The sequence below is a fragment of the Arctopsyche grandis genome, chromosome 11, assembly GCF_051622035.1.
Source record: "Arctopsyche grandis isolate Sample6627 chromosome 11, ASM5162203v2, whole genome shotgun sequence".
NCBI classification, from domain to species: Eukaryota; Metazoa; Arthropoda; class Insecta; order Trichoptera; family Hydropsychidae; genus Arctopsyche; species Arctopsyche grandis.
The window spans coordinates 22,303,246-22,320,193 of record NC_135365.1 but is presented as its reverse complement, the minus strand read 5'-3'; the positions used below and the strand labels follow the sequence as shown (position 1 = coordinate 22,320,193).

Here is a 16,948-nt window from a genome sequence, read left to right as displayed (position 1 = left end):
CGAGCCAGAATATTAAATTACAGAAAACGCAAATATCGGAAGGCAAAGATCGACAATCGAAAGATCTTAAGTCGAAAGATCAAAAAAAAGGGTGCATGGTAAACGGTATGTAGGCGGGGTACTGTGTGTTGACCGTATCCCAGCCTAACGAAACACTGTTGTGCTTGTCTGTAGGCATATAGTACAACTGAAATGATCTCACCAGGTCACTGCGACACATATCTAGGAAAGTCATTAACGCATGGCACACGCTCGCCTCGTCAAAAGGTCGACACGTGTTTCTATACACGTGTCTGGGAAACAAAGGAAGAACACACTGAACCCATAAAAACCACGAACTACGTCCAGGCATATGAACCCATAAAACCACGCTCGCAGCATAACTAGGGTAGCGCGAGTACCAAGAACAAAAGATGTGCACACGACACACTTCAACCCAAAACGTTTATAAACCAACGCAGCAACCTCCACTGGCAGAGTGAGCCTCTAGAATTCAACTAGATCACATCTCCGAAGAAACCTCTTCGTACATACAATAACCATTGTACCAATTGAACAAAAATAAACGATCCTCTTTCAAACTACACAACACGTGTTTCGTTAGACCGGGATACGGTCAACATACCTTCCCTGTCTTACACTACTTTCATTCCTTACATGTAACATTTTATATTCGCGAGCCTAATACCCGGCCAGGTATTCCAAAATACGACGGGTAAAATGAGCCGCGAAAGCACACTTGGGCAAGGTCGCAAAGAGCATGGTCGATTTTCAAGGTGCGAGGTGTGTCCGATTGCACGCGTGTGTGTAAAAAGCGCGCGCTTCGAGTGTGTGTGCGGCAGCGGTGGTGGTAACCCTGTCGCTTCAACAAGGGCCTCTGCCGTAGCTGTAGCTGTAGCCGTTTCGTTTCGTTTCGTTCTCTCCTCTCCCGATAGATATCCGAGCCACATGGAAAACATGGAAGTGAACCACGCCGGAAGCGGAGCTGCTGCTTCGACGGCCACCACCACCACCACCACCCCCACCCCCACCCCTCAGGACAACGGTTAGACTCACCCCTCACCCCTCACCCCTCTCCTCCACTCTCCTCGCCGGCCTTCAAACTTAACCTCCAAACCTGGACGCACATGTCCAACTATTGCACATACGCCGCTACACACGCCGCTATTTATATCTTCACTTTTAACGCATTTCATCGAATTCGTCATCGTTTGATTGCCGGAATTTTTAAATTGGTTCGGTGATTATTCGTCACAAAGCGCTCGCCCAAAAGTCACTAAAACCTCTACAGCGGAACATCTGGCAGCCGAAAAGTCCATCCTAACGAGAACTCGACTGTCAAATATTCCGCATTCGCGATTTTCATGGCAAAAATTGTCTTTTGGGGCGATCACAATGCGACTAACAAATCCAATTACCGAATTTACATGTGGCTTACCATATACAATGAATTCTCTTGTCTGAGAAAAACACACGAGGAAAATTATTTCAACAATGCTTATTCTGATGATTTTTAAACAATACTACTATCCATATCCGGGAATCTCACGTGTTTTTTTTATGTATTTGTATTTTTTTTTTTTTTTTGATACTTATCTATTGCTCTATTTAAATCATCAAATGAATAATTATGCAAATGATTTCTTATAACTTGCCTAAAACCTTGAATTGGCTTACAAATAAATTATATGAATTTTTTTTTTACAATTTTCATAGTTGAAGATTCTACTGAAATATACAGTAGAACCTCGATTATCCGAATTGTTAAAAACAAATTCAAATTTTACGATTTTGCTGCTTAGAAATGAGTCAGTTGTCTTCAAAATTCAATAATCAAAGAACGCTTGTTTCTTGGAAATTTGATCGCGATTTAAATATTTTTAATATTACCAATATGGGAAAGAAAGCGTTGTATTATCATTAAAAGTCAAATTTAATATAATCAATGCTTTAAAAAACTTTTTTTTGTATAATAAATATGGTGTTGAAACTTCTACAATCTCGGGTATAAATTAGTAAAAAACAAAGTGAAGTAATTACGAAGTTTGCTGATATTTTAATGTCAGAAGATGAAAGCTCGGAGCGTAAGTTTATGAAAAAATCAGGAAATGAAGAAGTCGAAGAGTGTATTTTATGTGGTTTGTTCAAAGATGATTGTCTGGACAGATCTGGTCCGTTATTGTATGAAAAGTATTCGCGATTTGACAACTTCAAAAATAACAGCTAACTTTTCATAACTGAATTTCTTAATGAAGAATCATTTAATATGTAAACGGTTATGAAGGTATTTTCTTTCGATACAAATTGAACGCAAATGTATGGAAACTTGCACAAGACAAAAGTTCTACTTCCGGTTGTCGGATTTTGTTCAAATTTTTTTTATTAATTAAAATCACTATCAGTATTATATGTACATAATAAATATCAAGGAGATTAAAATAATTTAAAAGGTCAAAATAAAATAATGAAATATTGTTTAAAAAAAATACTACCTCCGGTTTACCAATTCTGACCAAAACCTTATCAGCTCTAAGTTAGTACATAAAGAATACAAATATAAATTTTCAATTTGATACGTTCAGGGGTGTGGACAGAATAGTGGGCACAACATTTTTGACCTTTCTAAAAGGAAAAAATCCCACTTCCGGTTTATTAAATTTAGTGATTTTTTTTTATTTTCATTATATTAATACAATAATTATACTTGAATTTTTTTGTGAAGAGCACTCATGTTTAAGGGGTCGAAAAAAATAGCGGAAGAAAAATCGAACAAGAGTAAACTGCCACTTCCGGTTGATGGACGCTTACCAAATTTTATACATAACTTGGTATTAAGCCTCAACTTCTATATATGACTTTTAAGTTCAATAAACCAAAAAGTTTCTGAGATAAACATAAAAAACTTCGATTCTCTAGAGTGAAAGTACTACTTCCGGTTCAGGTAAAAATGTACAATTTCTCAGTCCGATTCGATTAGCCGTTTGGTAGATAATTGAATTCAAAAACTTAAAAAAAAGGACACCTATAAGGGGAGGTACCATTTCCGGTCAACTTAAAAATTTGAAACAAATTTATGTCATATCGATAAGAATTTCAGTAACCGATACTAGGTTTCAGTTCAATAGGACTAACGGTGTTCAAAAAATCCTCAAAATACACAGACACACCCACATTGTTGACTTTTGATTTGAACTGGACGACTACTTAGAGAGATTTGAAAGCTGAAAAGTACTACAAATAAAAGACAAAATACCCGACTATAGATTCCAATATTCATTTTGAACAGGAAATTAACAGATTTTGAGAAATCGACCGAACAACACCAAGATATAGAAAAATCGCCCGGTTTAAAAAACACATATCTCCGAATCTCGAGCCAATCAACACTTTTAATTACCAGATTCGTGTTCACTGGGCCTAGATCTATAAGAAAAGTCATATCTCGTCTGTGAACCAAAAAATAAGTCGTCATTTGTCGAACACTGTTATATGTTGCAAGAAAATAATGATTGTTTTGCAAATTTACATGAAGTTAGTTCTATTTATGGACAAAGACATTTCATTTCATAAATATATATAACAAAGACACTTCGGTGCTACTTTAGTATGCGGTCTATCTTAGCCTGCAATCTAACTTTGAATTGCAGTAGTCTATTTTTATTTGTACCGTAGCAACGAAATGTTTATTACAAGTTTTGTTTTTTCCTGCCGCCCCATAATGTTGTCGAAACATTTCTATCAAAATATCGTCAGCAGATACATATCTCTTAACCAAATCTTAAATGAATAGGGCCAACCTTAACTTAACCTAACCTATCCTGACCCTTAAAAAATATCTTAGCAGCCAAAACCAGTGTGACCAGATATGTTAATTAACACAAAGTATTATTTTAAACAATAAAATACATAATATATCTCGTAGTTTTGGATTAATTGTCAAATAATCATTCTTCATAATTGTATAAAGACGTGACGTCACATAAACGAGGTTTCAGTATGGTTCCACAAAAAACTAATTCTGACTGGTATATATTCATTTTAAGCAAATTGAATAGATGGCATTCAACTCTCAGTAATATATTCAACCAATTTTGAACCTTAAAACAGTTGAAATAGGCGCATATAAGGCTCAAAATCCCGTGCAAAGTTCAGAAATTCTATGGAAGACAGCCGCGCCACAGACTTGTCGCCCAAAGCTTCCATAGAAGATGGCTGCGGGCAAACAGTTAAGGTCAGGATAGGTTAGGTTAAGTTAAGGTTGGCCCTATTCATTTGAGATTAGGTTGTTAGATTCGGTACTATTCAGTCTCAGTGTCACACGTGAGAACCGAAACAGTGAGACTGCATATTAAAGTAAAAACGTGAAGGTAGATCGCATACTAAAGTAGATATGTGAAGGTAGACTGCATACTAAAGTAGCATTTTCATAAATTATTCATATGATTTATGTACATTTTCCAGGTACAGCTGGTACAGATGTTCCTACAGAAGAAATGACGTCGAGAGACTATTACTTTGACTCGTACGCCCATTTCGGTATTCACGAGGAGATGCTCAAAGATGAAATCAGAACAGTAACGTACAGAAACGCTATGTATCACAATAGGCATTTATTCAATGGAAAGGTACGGTGGTTTCACAAATGCCTACTTTTATATATACGGTGATGTTGTACGAGTTGAATAATCAATTTTAAATAATAATTTCAGACAGTATTAGATATAGGATGCGGTACCGGTATTTTATCGATGTTCGCAGCTAAAGCGGGAGCAGCTAAAGTAATCGCCGTCGAGTGTTCCAACATCGTCGACTATGCTCGTCAAATTGTCGAGGCTAACGATTTAAGTCACATCATTACTGTCGTCAAGGGCAAGGTATTATTTTTCCGACTGATTTTGTTTTCGTTTTATTGGTTTTTGCTTTATATTTTATTACAACAATTGTAATTCACAGGTTGAAGAAGTTGCTCTCCCCGACGGTATCGATTCTGTTGATATAATCATTTCAGAATGGATGGGCTATTGTTTGTTCTACGAGAGCATGTTAGATACTGTTCTCTTCGCCAGAGACAAGTGGCTCAAACCCGACGGTTTACTCTTTCCCGATAGGTAGTATATTTTAATATTCGTTTACATTGATGGTACAAATTTTATGTAAGTTTCGAATGATTTATATGTATTTTTTTCTGTTGCAGGTGTTCGTTATTCATTTGCGGTATTGAAGATAGGCAATATAAAGACGAGAAAATCAATTGGTGGAGCAACGTTTATGGGTTCGACATGAGTTCGATTAGGAAGGTTGCGATTTCTGAACCACTCGTCGATGTTGTAGATCCCAAACAGGTTATTTATCAATCATTTCGATTGTGATTTAATTGTTTATTTATAGCGTTTAAAACAAATCTGTATTTTTTGTTTTATAGGTGGTAACAAATTCGTCCCTCTTGATTGAAGTCGATCTTTACACTGTGACTAAGGCTGATTTAGATTTTTCTGCTAAGTTTAATTTAGTGGTTAGTATTATATTTTAATAAATATGTATTGGTTTTATTTGAATATGGCTGTTGAGGATTTTTCTCCTGTCCAATATTGCTAGAAAGATCATTGATTCGTTGTGGAATCATAGAAGTAGAATGCATAGAATCGCTCTCAGCCTCCAAAAATGTTGCTACAAAAACTCTGCATGGCAGAGTTTGTTCATTGTTTGCTAAACTTCGTCTCTCTCTTCGATGGCTCGCTTTTAGACGATACTTTTGTTAACAATGAACATTCTATGCATTCTACTTCTATGGTTGTGGTATTATTTTTTTACAAACCTCTTACAATTACTATTAGGAAAAATTTTGCCTCTTATCCGATCGTTTTCATACTTTTTTAAGATATCCAAATACATTAAAACTGCTCTTCTAAGGTACCGAGTTGGATAATGAAAACTATTTCAATCATTTATCTCTCAATCAATCTCTTTCGCTCGAATTATTTAGCATATTGAGATAGAAATCACACATCCTTATAAATGTGATGAAGTAAAAAAACTGTCCGAATAAACGCATAATTTTATTTTACATAAATATATGTATATATTAGGAAGGCCTAACAGATAAACCACAATTCGCCTTCCTGACCAATTAATTACAAACATTGATTTACAATTTTAAGAATAATTTTAACAAAGCATCATTGAGACATCTATGGATACATTTTTGGAGCATTTTTTTTTAATATAAGTCGTCTAATTTCAAGATGCTTAGAAACTCGAAAATTTTCGATACATTTATGGACAATGTAAATTATTAACAATGCTATTTGAAAAGGTTTTAAATTGTTCTTATACAATTATCGTTTCATTTCAGGTTCGACGTAACGATTATATTCAAGCTCTCGTGACGTTTTTCAACGTTGAATTCACCAAATCTCATAAAAGATTGGCGTTCAGCACTGCTCCCGACGCACCTTATACTCACTGGAAGCAGACGGTCTTCTACTTTGACGATTTCATGACGGTATGGTACATTTTTAGCTGTTGTCTATTAAAAATTTAGCCTGCAGCAGTCGATTAATGCTCGTTCTATTTACCCCGCAGGTGAAAAAGGGCGAAGAGATCACCGGGTGCTTCTCGATGAAGCCCAACGAGCGAAACAACCGAGACTTGGACTTCAACATTCAGATCGGCTTCAAGGGTGAACTGTGCACGGTCATCGAGAACAACACGTACAGGATGCGTTAACTGAATTTCGCACGTCGAATTCGCCTAATTTCTCCTCCTCTCTTTCGGACCGACTGTTCAACCGGTCCACAATAAATAATCAGTAATTTTTTTTTAAACAATCAGTTCATGATTATAATTAGTCGTTAAGGACACAAGTGATCACTACGAGAGTACTGCATGACCATCAGTCGTGGGAATTTTTTTTTTACGGTTTTTACTGACGGCGAATATGATTGCTGTTGTGTGTATGTAATTTTTTTACAAATTCTCAAGCTTCGTGTTTGTCGTTGGTGCGTAATAGTCGACGCTTTATGTAACTATATACATCCGAGAAGTACGTATTTAGTGTTTAGTCTGTGGATAGCGATCGATGTTAAAAATAATACAATGTTGGGATTTTAATGTACTCGGTATTGATGTTGATGATGTATTCGCTTTATACAAATGTTGATATTTGTGGTTAAATACATAGTTTTGATCAAAAATGTTGAATCCATTGCGCTGTCGACTTCAAGTCGTACGCAGCGTAAACCAATAGAAATCTCGTGATCTTTGAATATAAAATAAAATAGATTAAATTAGGAAGAAGTTAGTCGTGTGATAATATTTTATACATACATACAGTGCGACATTAGTTTTTGGTTTATTTTATTTTTTTGTTTGTGAGGAAATAAATATCTTCCAGTGTAATATTGTGAATGTCTCGTAACTGCATTACACTTTTTAATACTTTTTGTATACCAGTTTATATATATATATGAATATGTATGTATTTAATTTTCGTGTTTTAAGTTTATTGTATTTCTATATCCGATCAGTTACAAAGTACTACTGTGATTTTGTATTTTAAAATTAGGAATTTATTTAAGAAATAATTCAAGTGATCTGATGATGATACGGTGTAGTATCGTTAAGAAATTTCAATGTGAAAGAAAGTGTTCAATTTTTTCAAATAAAGAAGGAATCAGCTAAATTCGGAATGAAAAGGAAACCGGCGGCTCCATAGGGAATAAAACATTTTAATTTTATATTGTCTTTTTATAAATATATGTAGATTGTTGCCGATTTCTTTGACGTCTTAATAGCTGGTTTCTTACGACGTTGATAATGAATGTGACACGATTGGTTTTGTCGTAAGGCGTGCGAACTTGCATTTTTAATAAAAAGTATCGTTATGTATGTATATTGTAGTTATGCAGATTTTACGAGGACTAATATTTTTAAGTATCAGTAAACCTTGCCTATTATAGGATGTTTTTTCACTTTAAAATATGCTGACTTCTTAAATAAATGAACGTAATTTAAATCAAATCTGTTTTATTCAAATTTCAACAATGCAAACATTTACCCTTTGAGTGCTGACGTCTTTTCCAACTAGAATTATTTAGAAATCCAATAGAAAGCAGGTATAAACATTGTACCTAATAAAAACAAACCTTAAATAACTACTGCCGAGGATTTCGAGTTTTGTAAAGGTGTGTTTAGACTCTAATATATCTTGCAACGATATAAAATAAGCAAAGTCTATTAATGAATGTATTTTTACATACTTCTTTTACGTTTCACTTACGATTACAATTCAGGAAAAAAATTGTCTATGTAGTCTTTAGTTTTATACATAGATGGCGGTAGTAAAATAAAATTATTGGTATTTTTATTCAAAATTTATATATCTTAATATTATATACAAAACTAAAAAAGAGGTTTGTTTTTAAAAAACTTTTTTTTACAAGGCTATTTTGTTGTTTTTAGTATATCGATTCCTTTTTTCCAAGACTAGTTCCATCTTCTTCATTGTTGTTAAAATGTAATGCTCACAATCTAAATGCCAAGCCACAATCTAAAATACTCGGCAGCTAGGGATTTCCATCAGGAAATTTTGCTATGGTTATAAATTCAGATATTCCGGTGTAAACCGGTCTTTATAAACATTGACAGGGATTACATGACCCATGTTCAATGCATTTTTTTTTCAATGCTACCTGGAAAGGCTTAGCGGGTACTATTCTTGTTTACTTTGTACACAGAGATATATTATAACATTTCTCTGTTTGTACATGCTTAAAATGCAAGAGGGCCTGAAAAATACCTATCGGTATTTTTCAGGCCCATGGACTTGGCAAAACACCGATCGGTGTTGGTCAGCATTCAAAAGGTTAATTAGAAATCGTTTGAATTGTATCACTTGGAAGTGCGTGGGTGCATTGTATTCCATATGCAGCATCCTGCATAATTTATGACACTTACGCAATGTAAATCTCAAATAAGAAGATCACTATTTGAGTCATTCCCACTCGGTTCAGGTGAAAGTATTACATAAAAGTACAGTTTGAAACAACAAATGTGATCAATACTTTTTATTATACAAGAATTGTCTCCTTACATGTAAGTGTATAAATAAATAAATTAAGTACAATTAATAGTGTGAATTTCAGATCTAATCTGATATTGAATCATTGATTATTCATTTCTTATTGAAAAACTTAAATCTCGAAGAGAACGGATTCAACGATTTATAGTCGTCTTCGCAGCAGCACGAGGCTATCAAATCAGATTCTTGGCAAGTATTTGCATGAATGTAGCTGCAGTCGGTGTACTGGCATTCGTATGAGTTTTCCGTGTCTGAAAAATCGTAAAATGTATATTAAATACTTTTATGTAGTATGTGGTGCCCGGAAGAATGCACTGAATAGTAGCGCAGTTTCGAGATATCCTAATTTTCAAAGGATAGCATCTTTGAAAGTCTGGATGTCTCGAAAGAGCAGCTCTCTTGAGTCCATTTTTCCGATCACCATAGTATGTGTATGTGTTTAGTTACAGTAAGCATCTCCGCAGCAACAGGAGTCATGGGCCAATTTGTGAGAGCAGTAGCTGAAGACTGAAGAGTCGCATATTGGACAGCCGTGTTGGGCTGGATAATTGCCGGGGTATGCGCCGGGATAACCCCCGCCAAATTGATATGGTGTTCCTGCTCGCGTGATGAATCTGTTCGACAACGGGTATCTCAAGCCGTTGTATGTCGCCATGTTTAATGACACGGCTGAAAATGTACGAATTTATTAGACTTTATAGCAGTGGTGTGGAGTCACTTCAAAATTTACCGACTCTGACTCCCATTTTATCTTATGATTCGACTCCGACCGAACTTAATAAGATCGACTTCTCTTGCTGGCGTATAAAATTGTTAGTAGTTGTTTTCAAAATGTAAAAAATTAAAGGAATTAAAATAAATCACTAATATAAAATGACATGAGTCCTATTTATTCAATTATTGGTAATGAAATAGGTATTAGTGAAACATAAAAGAGGTTTGTAATAAATTAAAAGTACATTCATAGTTTATGTGTATGAATAACTATTATTTTCATTACAAAGAAATCCATTGATAATAAAATTGAGAATAAAAAAAAGTATGAGATGGAGGAAACAAACAGTTTGAACCACAACACATCAAAATAGGTGCAATTCAACGATTTTATTTATAATGTAATTTAAATTCATGATTTTTATAAAGAAATTGTCAATTTCAATTTCTTAGTGTATTTACAGCAATGAAATTGTAGACTCTAAGTTGACACACCATAATATTATTAATCAAAGAAAATAATAAATAAAAGCCTTGTAAAAAAGTCTTTTGATTTTTTCATTACGACTCCGACTCCAGAGCACTGATTTTTAGACTAATGATGATTCATAGCTACATATGTATGTATATACATAAGGCTTCTAATTGAAGTCTTGTTTTATTATGGTTTTTTTCATCTAAGGACATTATTTATAAGTTTTAACAATTTTGATCGCTTTAATATTTTATTTATTTAAAGTTTGGACCATTGTAGCATTACAGGAATTCCTAATGCTACAATGGTCCAAATAATTCCTAATGCTACAATGGTCTAAGGAATTAAATTCCTAATGGTCAAAACTATAACAGAAAAGAAATAAAATATTAACTAGAAAATAGACATGACAAAAACAAAACATATATATATATATATATATATATATATATATATATATATATATATATATATATATATATATATATATATATATATATATATATATATATATATATATATATATATATATATATATATATATATATATATATATATATACACAAACAACACATTTAACATAATCATAAAAAATAGTAAGCTATAAAATAGCGGATAATAATAATTACAAATTTTAAAAAACAGAATGGAATGTCTTATAAAAAGAAAAATAGAGAGAGTAAAATAAATATATACGTATATATTATGTACAATATTAATATTATAATATTAAAGTCCTTTCGACATTAGTTACTATTACTATTTTATATTACAAATATATGTACAGTCAAGTTGCAGAGTTAATCTAAAGAAACTACTTTTAAAAGTCACAATCTTCGGCTTGCTATAAGATTACCTCCATTTTTTCAGCCTATTTAAAAAAGAAAGTTTACTTATGTTTGTTTGAAGCTGAACTAGTATAAGAGTGGCCAGTTTTATTCTATAAATGGACAGTGACTTGAAGTTTATAAGAAGTATAAGGTATAAAGTATTTTTTTAACAAATAGTAAACTGATATGCATTCGGTGACCGTAATATAATATGTGTAGCTACTGATCAATTAAATACAGGTCCTATATAGTATATAGCGACCCCCAGTATTTTCATAAATGCTTATTTAAATTAAAACAGTCGTAATAGTGAGGTGGAGTTTTGTAAGTAAGATCTAAGAATATTAAAGCGGATTTTGTAGGTTTATAAGTTTGTTTTTACACTACAGAAATGATTCACAAAGTGGTATTCGTTTTGGGTTGGATTCTTTTTACCAGAACTATGCTCATATTCTAAACTCTTAGGCTTTAATTAGTGTTGTTAGACTTTTAGGCTTATTCTGATGGTCAAGACAGAATTTTAATGTACAAAGAATGAATATATATGTACATATACATATGTATGATAACACAGATTACCTAAACACAATCTGCTTTAGATCATCGACTTTAGAGAGTCTTTAATTAGTATTATGTATTAGATGTATTATGAGCATTTATAAGAATTGTAAATAGGTTTTTGAGCTCTTTTTCCTATTACGCTGTACATATCAACATTATAATAATATAATACTATGATTACTAACAAAATTAAATTAAAATTGTAAAATAGAAAATGATCAGTAGATCAGTATGTAGCTATTAAAATAGATATAAGCTGTATTGTGAACATAATTAGTAATAATAAAAAGCATTTAAAAATATTTATGATGTAGTAATAAAGGTATATCAAAATATATTGGAAAATAAATGTAAAAAAATTACACGTTGATGTAATATGAAACTTTTATCAAATTAAAAGAATTAGAATGACATTTTATTGAACTAAAACAACAAATGTTTATCTATTAATACACAGCACAAAAATATTATGATTTTATAACGCAATGTAAAACAAATATTTAATCAACAAACCACTCATCATCATTACATGTTATATATTATTCATATTGGAAGTCAAACTCTTTGAATTCAAACGAATATGTATAATATTTAATTGTAATAACCGCTAATACTTATGGTGTACTTTGATTGTTTACACATGTATAGATAAATCAAATAAAATGAACGAATCACGTTATAAAAGATAACGGTTAATCCAATGAAGATAAGTAATTGATTTATTTCTATATGCAAATCAGCAATAGCGGATCTTTTTGTATGGGATAAAATAATTTGTATATTATAAAAGCTATTTAAGTTGAGAAACTATAATTATTTTCACCTTTTGCTGTATGAATCGTCATTAGCAGCAGCATGCAGGTAGCGTGCAAGAAGACTTTTCGTGACATCTTCGGGATTTATTCACGAAATTAATTTAAGTAAAAGAAGATAAGTTCGACTGATCTGCCTGCTACGTCACGGAAGGCTTTCGCGGTGTGACTGGCAATGGAGCTCATCTTCCAAACGGTTTTGTTTGATCTGGTTCGTGGGCGAAACGTTCGCCAACTGGTTCGTCAACTTTTGCACGAATCGACCAAATCGAAACTGACCAGAAAAATTTACACATTGAATTGGCTGCTTAATCCAGAACGAAATCCCGTTTTTTTATTCATCAATGCAATCTGAAACGATGCATTAAAAAATATATAAACATATTCAAAATCATTTGTAGGAAATTTTGCTATTTTTGGAACTCATTTGTTGCTTGAATTGCTCGTTGTTCAGAGAGCTGGACACCAACGCCTTGTCCATACAATTGTATTACACTTCTCCCTTCCTCAATTATGGCACTAGAGAAATTATTTTTTAATATGCTATGGATATCCAGCATTGAGATGCATCTATCGTTTTATTTTTTTTATTTGTTATTTTTTATAGGAGCTAGGAGCCGCCAAACATCTATAAAATCGCCTCTTTTTTACACCCATGAAAAGAGTCCAATGTGCTTATTTAACGGTCGATTATAAAAAAAATACGCACATAGTTGCAAAGAAAATATCTTTCTCATACCGATGATGAAATTTTTTTTAAAATTCGTCCAGTTTCGGAGGAGAAAATAGGAGAATATGAAACCTCGATTTTGTCGATTTAAATACGTTTTATCTGGTCAAAGCGCAACTGTCGCATTCACTCAATATATATATATATATATATTGATATATATTGTCGCATTCACTCAATATATATATCGAAGAAAGGAACGGCAACAAAATTAAGGTTTCGGGTGTACAGCCCTCTTAATTCAAATACAAATGAAATAAAATCCCCAATAAACATATTGGAGATTTAATCATTTTAATCAGATGACATTAATCAAATGTCCAATGGGTCATTTAATAAATTTAAGCTGTTAACATATAGTGTGATTTCGATAATATAAATCCATTAGATAAAAAGCGCATCAGCTGCAATATCTTCAATCCAATGCTGTCTTAACGGACTTGAGGGTTTTGATGATATTAATAATACCATCTAATATAAGATAGCTAATCTGAAAGTCAAATAAAATGTATATACATATATAGATAAATAGCTCAATGATTATATATGTATGTATGTCAGTGGCGTACGCTGAAATTCTCTCTCTTTTTGTCGTACAGCCTTATTTAATGTGCACGAGCAGGATACAAGAGGAACAGGCTGTCCCTCTTGTATCCTGTTCGTGCATATTAAGTAAGGCTGTACGACAAAATGAGAGAGAATTTCAGCGCACGCCACTAATGTATGTAGTCAGGAAACATGCCTATGGTGGATATTCATAGCATATTAAAAAACTAATTTCTCTAGTACCATAATTGAGGAAGGGAGAAGTGTAATACGTTTGTATGGACACGGCGCTGGTGTCCAGCTCTCTTAAGGGGGCGGTATATGCAGTGAAATCAAAATATAATTTGAACAATTCGATAATTCAAAGTCTTTGCGTAAAACTTTTCAATTATGGACTGCGTTATTCCGATTTTGATGTATACGATTTATGATTTATCGCACACCACTGCCTACACGCTTTTGATTTCGATTTCGATTCAGACACTAAAGTTAAACCAAGAGAATTAGAAAAACATCACAAGATACAAGTTTATATGCGGTGCATTTCTTTGGCATGATATATTATTTGAAATAAATTCAGTCTCTAAGCTATTGCAATATACAGAGATTTAAAAAAAAAAGATGCTGGAACGCAATTCTTGTTCTTGCACTTTCGAATTCATCCATATTATATCCTCTTCATAAGACACCATATTTTATCATTTTGGCCAATTATATAAATATGGATTGTGATTATTTACGTAAGAATATTGCTTCGTCTAATTGCTTTTAAATCATTAAAAATACTGTGAAAAAGGGTGCCGGAACGCCGTTTGCCACGTTCGTTCTTAGGGAAAAAAGCCCTGACAATATGTATGTACTACTATAAATTTGTTAGATTGTGTAAGGATGTTATCAGTAGAGGTAGAATAGTCACAGTGCTATCCATTGTTTGGCAAACCTTTAACAATGCATTTACAACCTTTGAACAATACACGGCCCCCTCAGGCTCCGGTGACTAGTTATCAGTACAGATCGGCGCCGGCGTGTAAAAATGGGCTCGCCATTGTCAATTTTTATGGTCAACCTTTTTTATTTGCTCTCTAGCTTTGTAGTTTGCCCTCTATCCTGGAAAATAGTACCGTCGCGCCTATCCTTAGTTATCAGTAAAAGAGGCACTAGGGTGCTATTTTCAGGAAAGAAGGTTTTCCTATTGTCAACCTACAAAGCTAGATAGCAAAAATAAAGGTTCAAAATAGAAATTGACAATAGACAAGGCCCTCTTTCCTGGAAAATAGCACCCAAGCACCTATTCTTAGTTATCACTAGACTGCGGATAGAGACAGTGCTTTTTCCTGGAATCGGGGCGGTTTGGCTCTATTTACAAAGCTAGAGTACAAAAAAAAGGTTGGGCGAACCTTTTACAACAATTGAACAATAGCATTTACAACAATTGAACAATAAACGCTGTGGATCCGGCCACTAGTTATCACTGATAACTAGTCACCGGAGTCTGAGGGGGCCGTGTATTGTTCAAAGGTTGTAAATGCATTGTTAAAGGTTTGCCGAACAATGGATAGCACTGTGACTATCCTACCTCTACTGATAACTTATCGGAAACCAGACTAAAGGTGAAAAGTTATAAACAACCTGGGTATGATCAGATGAAAATTTCTGCTAGTAAAATTGCAGAGAATCTTGAATGCCGTAAAGAATTTCCTGCCGAAACTGAAGTTAGAGCCAGAAGGAAAACGCGGAAATTTGACTCGATGAACCCTTAACAGAGCAGAATAAATTTAAAATGAACTTTTTCAATTATATTCCGGACGCTTCTGGAAACCCATAGAAAAGTTTTTATATGACTTTTTAAAACTTAAGAATATAGATGACAAAACACTAGAAAATTATTGTACCAGTCTCCAATCAATACTTTCGGTCGAAAATTAATCAGATATAAATACAATTGATCTTCAAGAAGAATTACGCGATGTATCCCGAATGCTACCATATTCTATGAAATCTTTGGATGTTTAAATTATTTGTGCTAAAATAACTTCATTACTTTGTATTCGAATACGTTTGTAGCTCTGAGAATTTTATTAACACTCCATATCTTTGTAGCTACATACAGTGGCGGACTGGGACTGAAATCAGTGCATGCCAGGAGTCAAAAGGGGCCCACCCAGGGTTAAAAAAAATTGTCCCCCCCCCTCCCCATATAACAAAATTTTCTTCTTTCCACCACGCTAAAAACCAAGGGAAAAAAATAAATGAAATTTTCAAAAATGGGAATAAACAAATTTAGGTACAAGAAAAATGGCAAAAGCAAAATAGATCCATAAATTTCATTGTATATTTCGTTTTAACCCTTGTCCTGGGTAAATAGAATGCATCATAAAATAATGCGGCATAAAAGCGGCTTTTTCAGCTTTTTCTTGGGGGGGGGGAGGGGGGCAGGCAAAGATTGGTCAAATTGAATTTTTTTTCAAAAAATCTTTTTATATCGGAATAAAAATGGAAAATATCCTTTACTTTATTGCATTATAAAATATGAAAAAAATAAGCTTATTTTTGAAAAAGTAATTATAAAAAAATATGTAAAAAGAGAAAAAAGCGCCGCAGGCGAAAATTTTTTTCCACAAATCTTCACATGGTCAACATTAATCGACCATCAAACTGAGTCATCAAAAAACTATCAATAAACTTAATTTCTACCAACTGTCTTTTCACTTTATCTATGTACATACATATGTACATACGTAATAACAATAGATAAAGTTTTTTTTTTGTTTTTCTTCAAAGCACATAGCAGCGACTATTTTATTAGTTACCCAAAAGTAACATACATAAGAAATAAACGTAGCACTCATAGATCCTTAGTATCTCATTAATCATTAAATTCAAAAAAATGCATAATATCAATTAATGTCAATCGAAAATCGGGATTTTTGGGAGGGGGCCCCTATCCTATATTTCTATTTACATGGATGTGTCTAGATTAGGAATAGATTTTATATTCGGAAACTGTTTAAAATTGTGTATTTAAATCTTACTATATCATCGAAGTATAATCAAATGTTATTTTGAAAATATGAAGTAAATTTAAATCGCTGGTTGATGATGAATCGTCGTATCAAAATTGTTTTAAGCAATTCTGTTTATATTATTCACGACAATTTGTTTATTCCCATTTTTATTTCAGTAGTTTGTTGTTACATAGGT

General features: G+C 33.1%; 1 protein-coding gene across 1 annotated transcript; it reads left to right on the top strand.

The window, feature by feature from the left end:
* Positions 1 to 738: 738 nt before the first annotated feature.
* On the top strand, positions 739 to 8,016 carry Art1 (arginine methyltransferase 1). The gene is made up of 8 exons (XM_077440712.1): positions 739 to 1,045; positions 4,462 to 4,625; positions 4,710 to 4,874; positions 4,954 to 5,108; positions 5,195 to 5,342; positions 5,423 to 5,512; positions 6,353 to 6,502; positions 6,583 to 8,016. Exons 1-8 carry the CDS (start codon positions 949 to 951, stop codon positions 6,724 to 6,726), a joined length of 1,113 nt encoding a protein of 370 aa, XP_077296838.1. The 5' UTR covers positions 739 to 948; the 3' UTR covers positions 6,727 to 8,016.
* The last annotated feature ends 8,932 nt before the right edge of the window (positions 8,017 to 16,948 follow it).

Coding starts and splice junctions, on each gene's coding strand:
- Art1 (XM_077440712.1), top strand. CDS start 949: ATGGAAAACATGGAAGTGAACCACGCCGGAAGCGGAGCTGCTGCTTCG. Junction 1,046..4,461: donor CCCCACCCCTCAGGACAACG/GTTAGACTCACC, acceptor TACATTTTCCAG/GTACAGCTGGTACAGATGTT. Junction 5,109..5,194: donor GGTTTACTCTTTCCCGATAG/GTAGTATATTTT, acceptor TTTCTGTTGCAG/GTGTTCGTTATTCATTTGCG.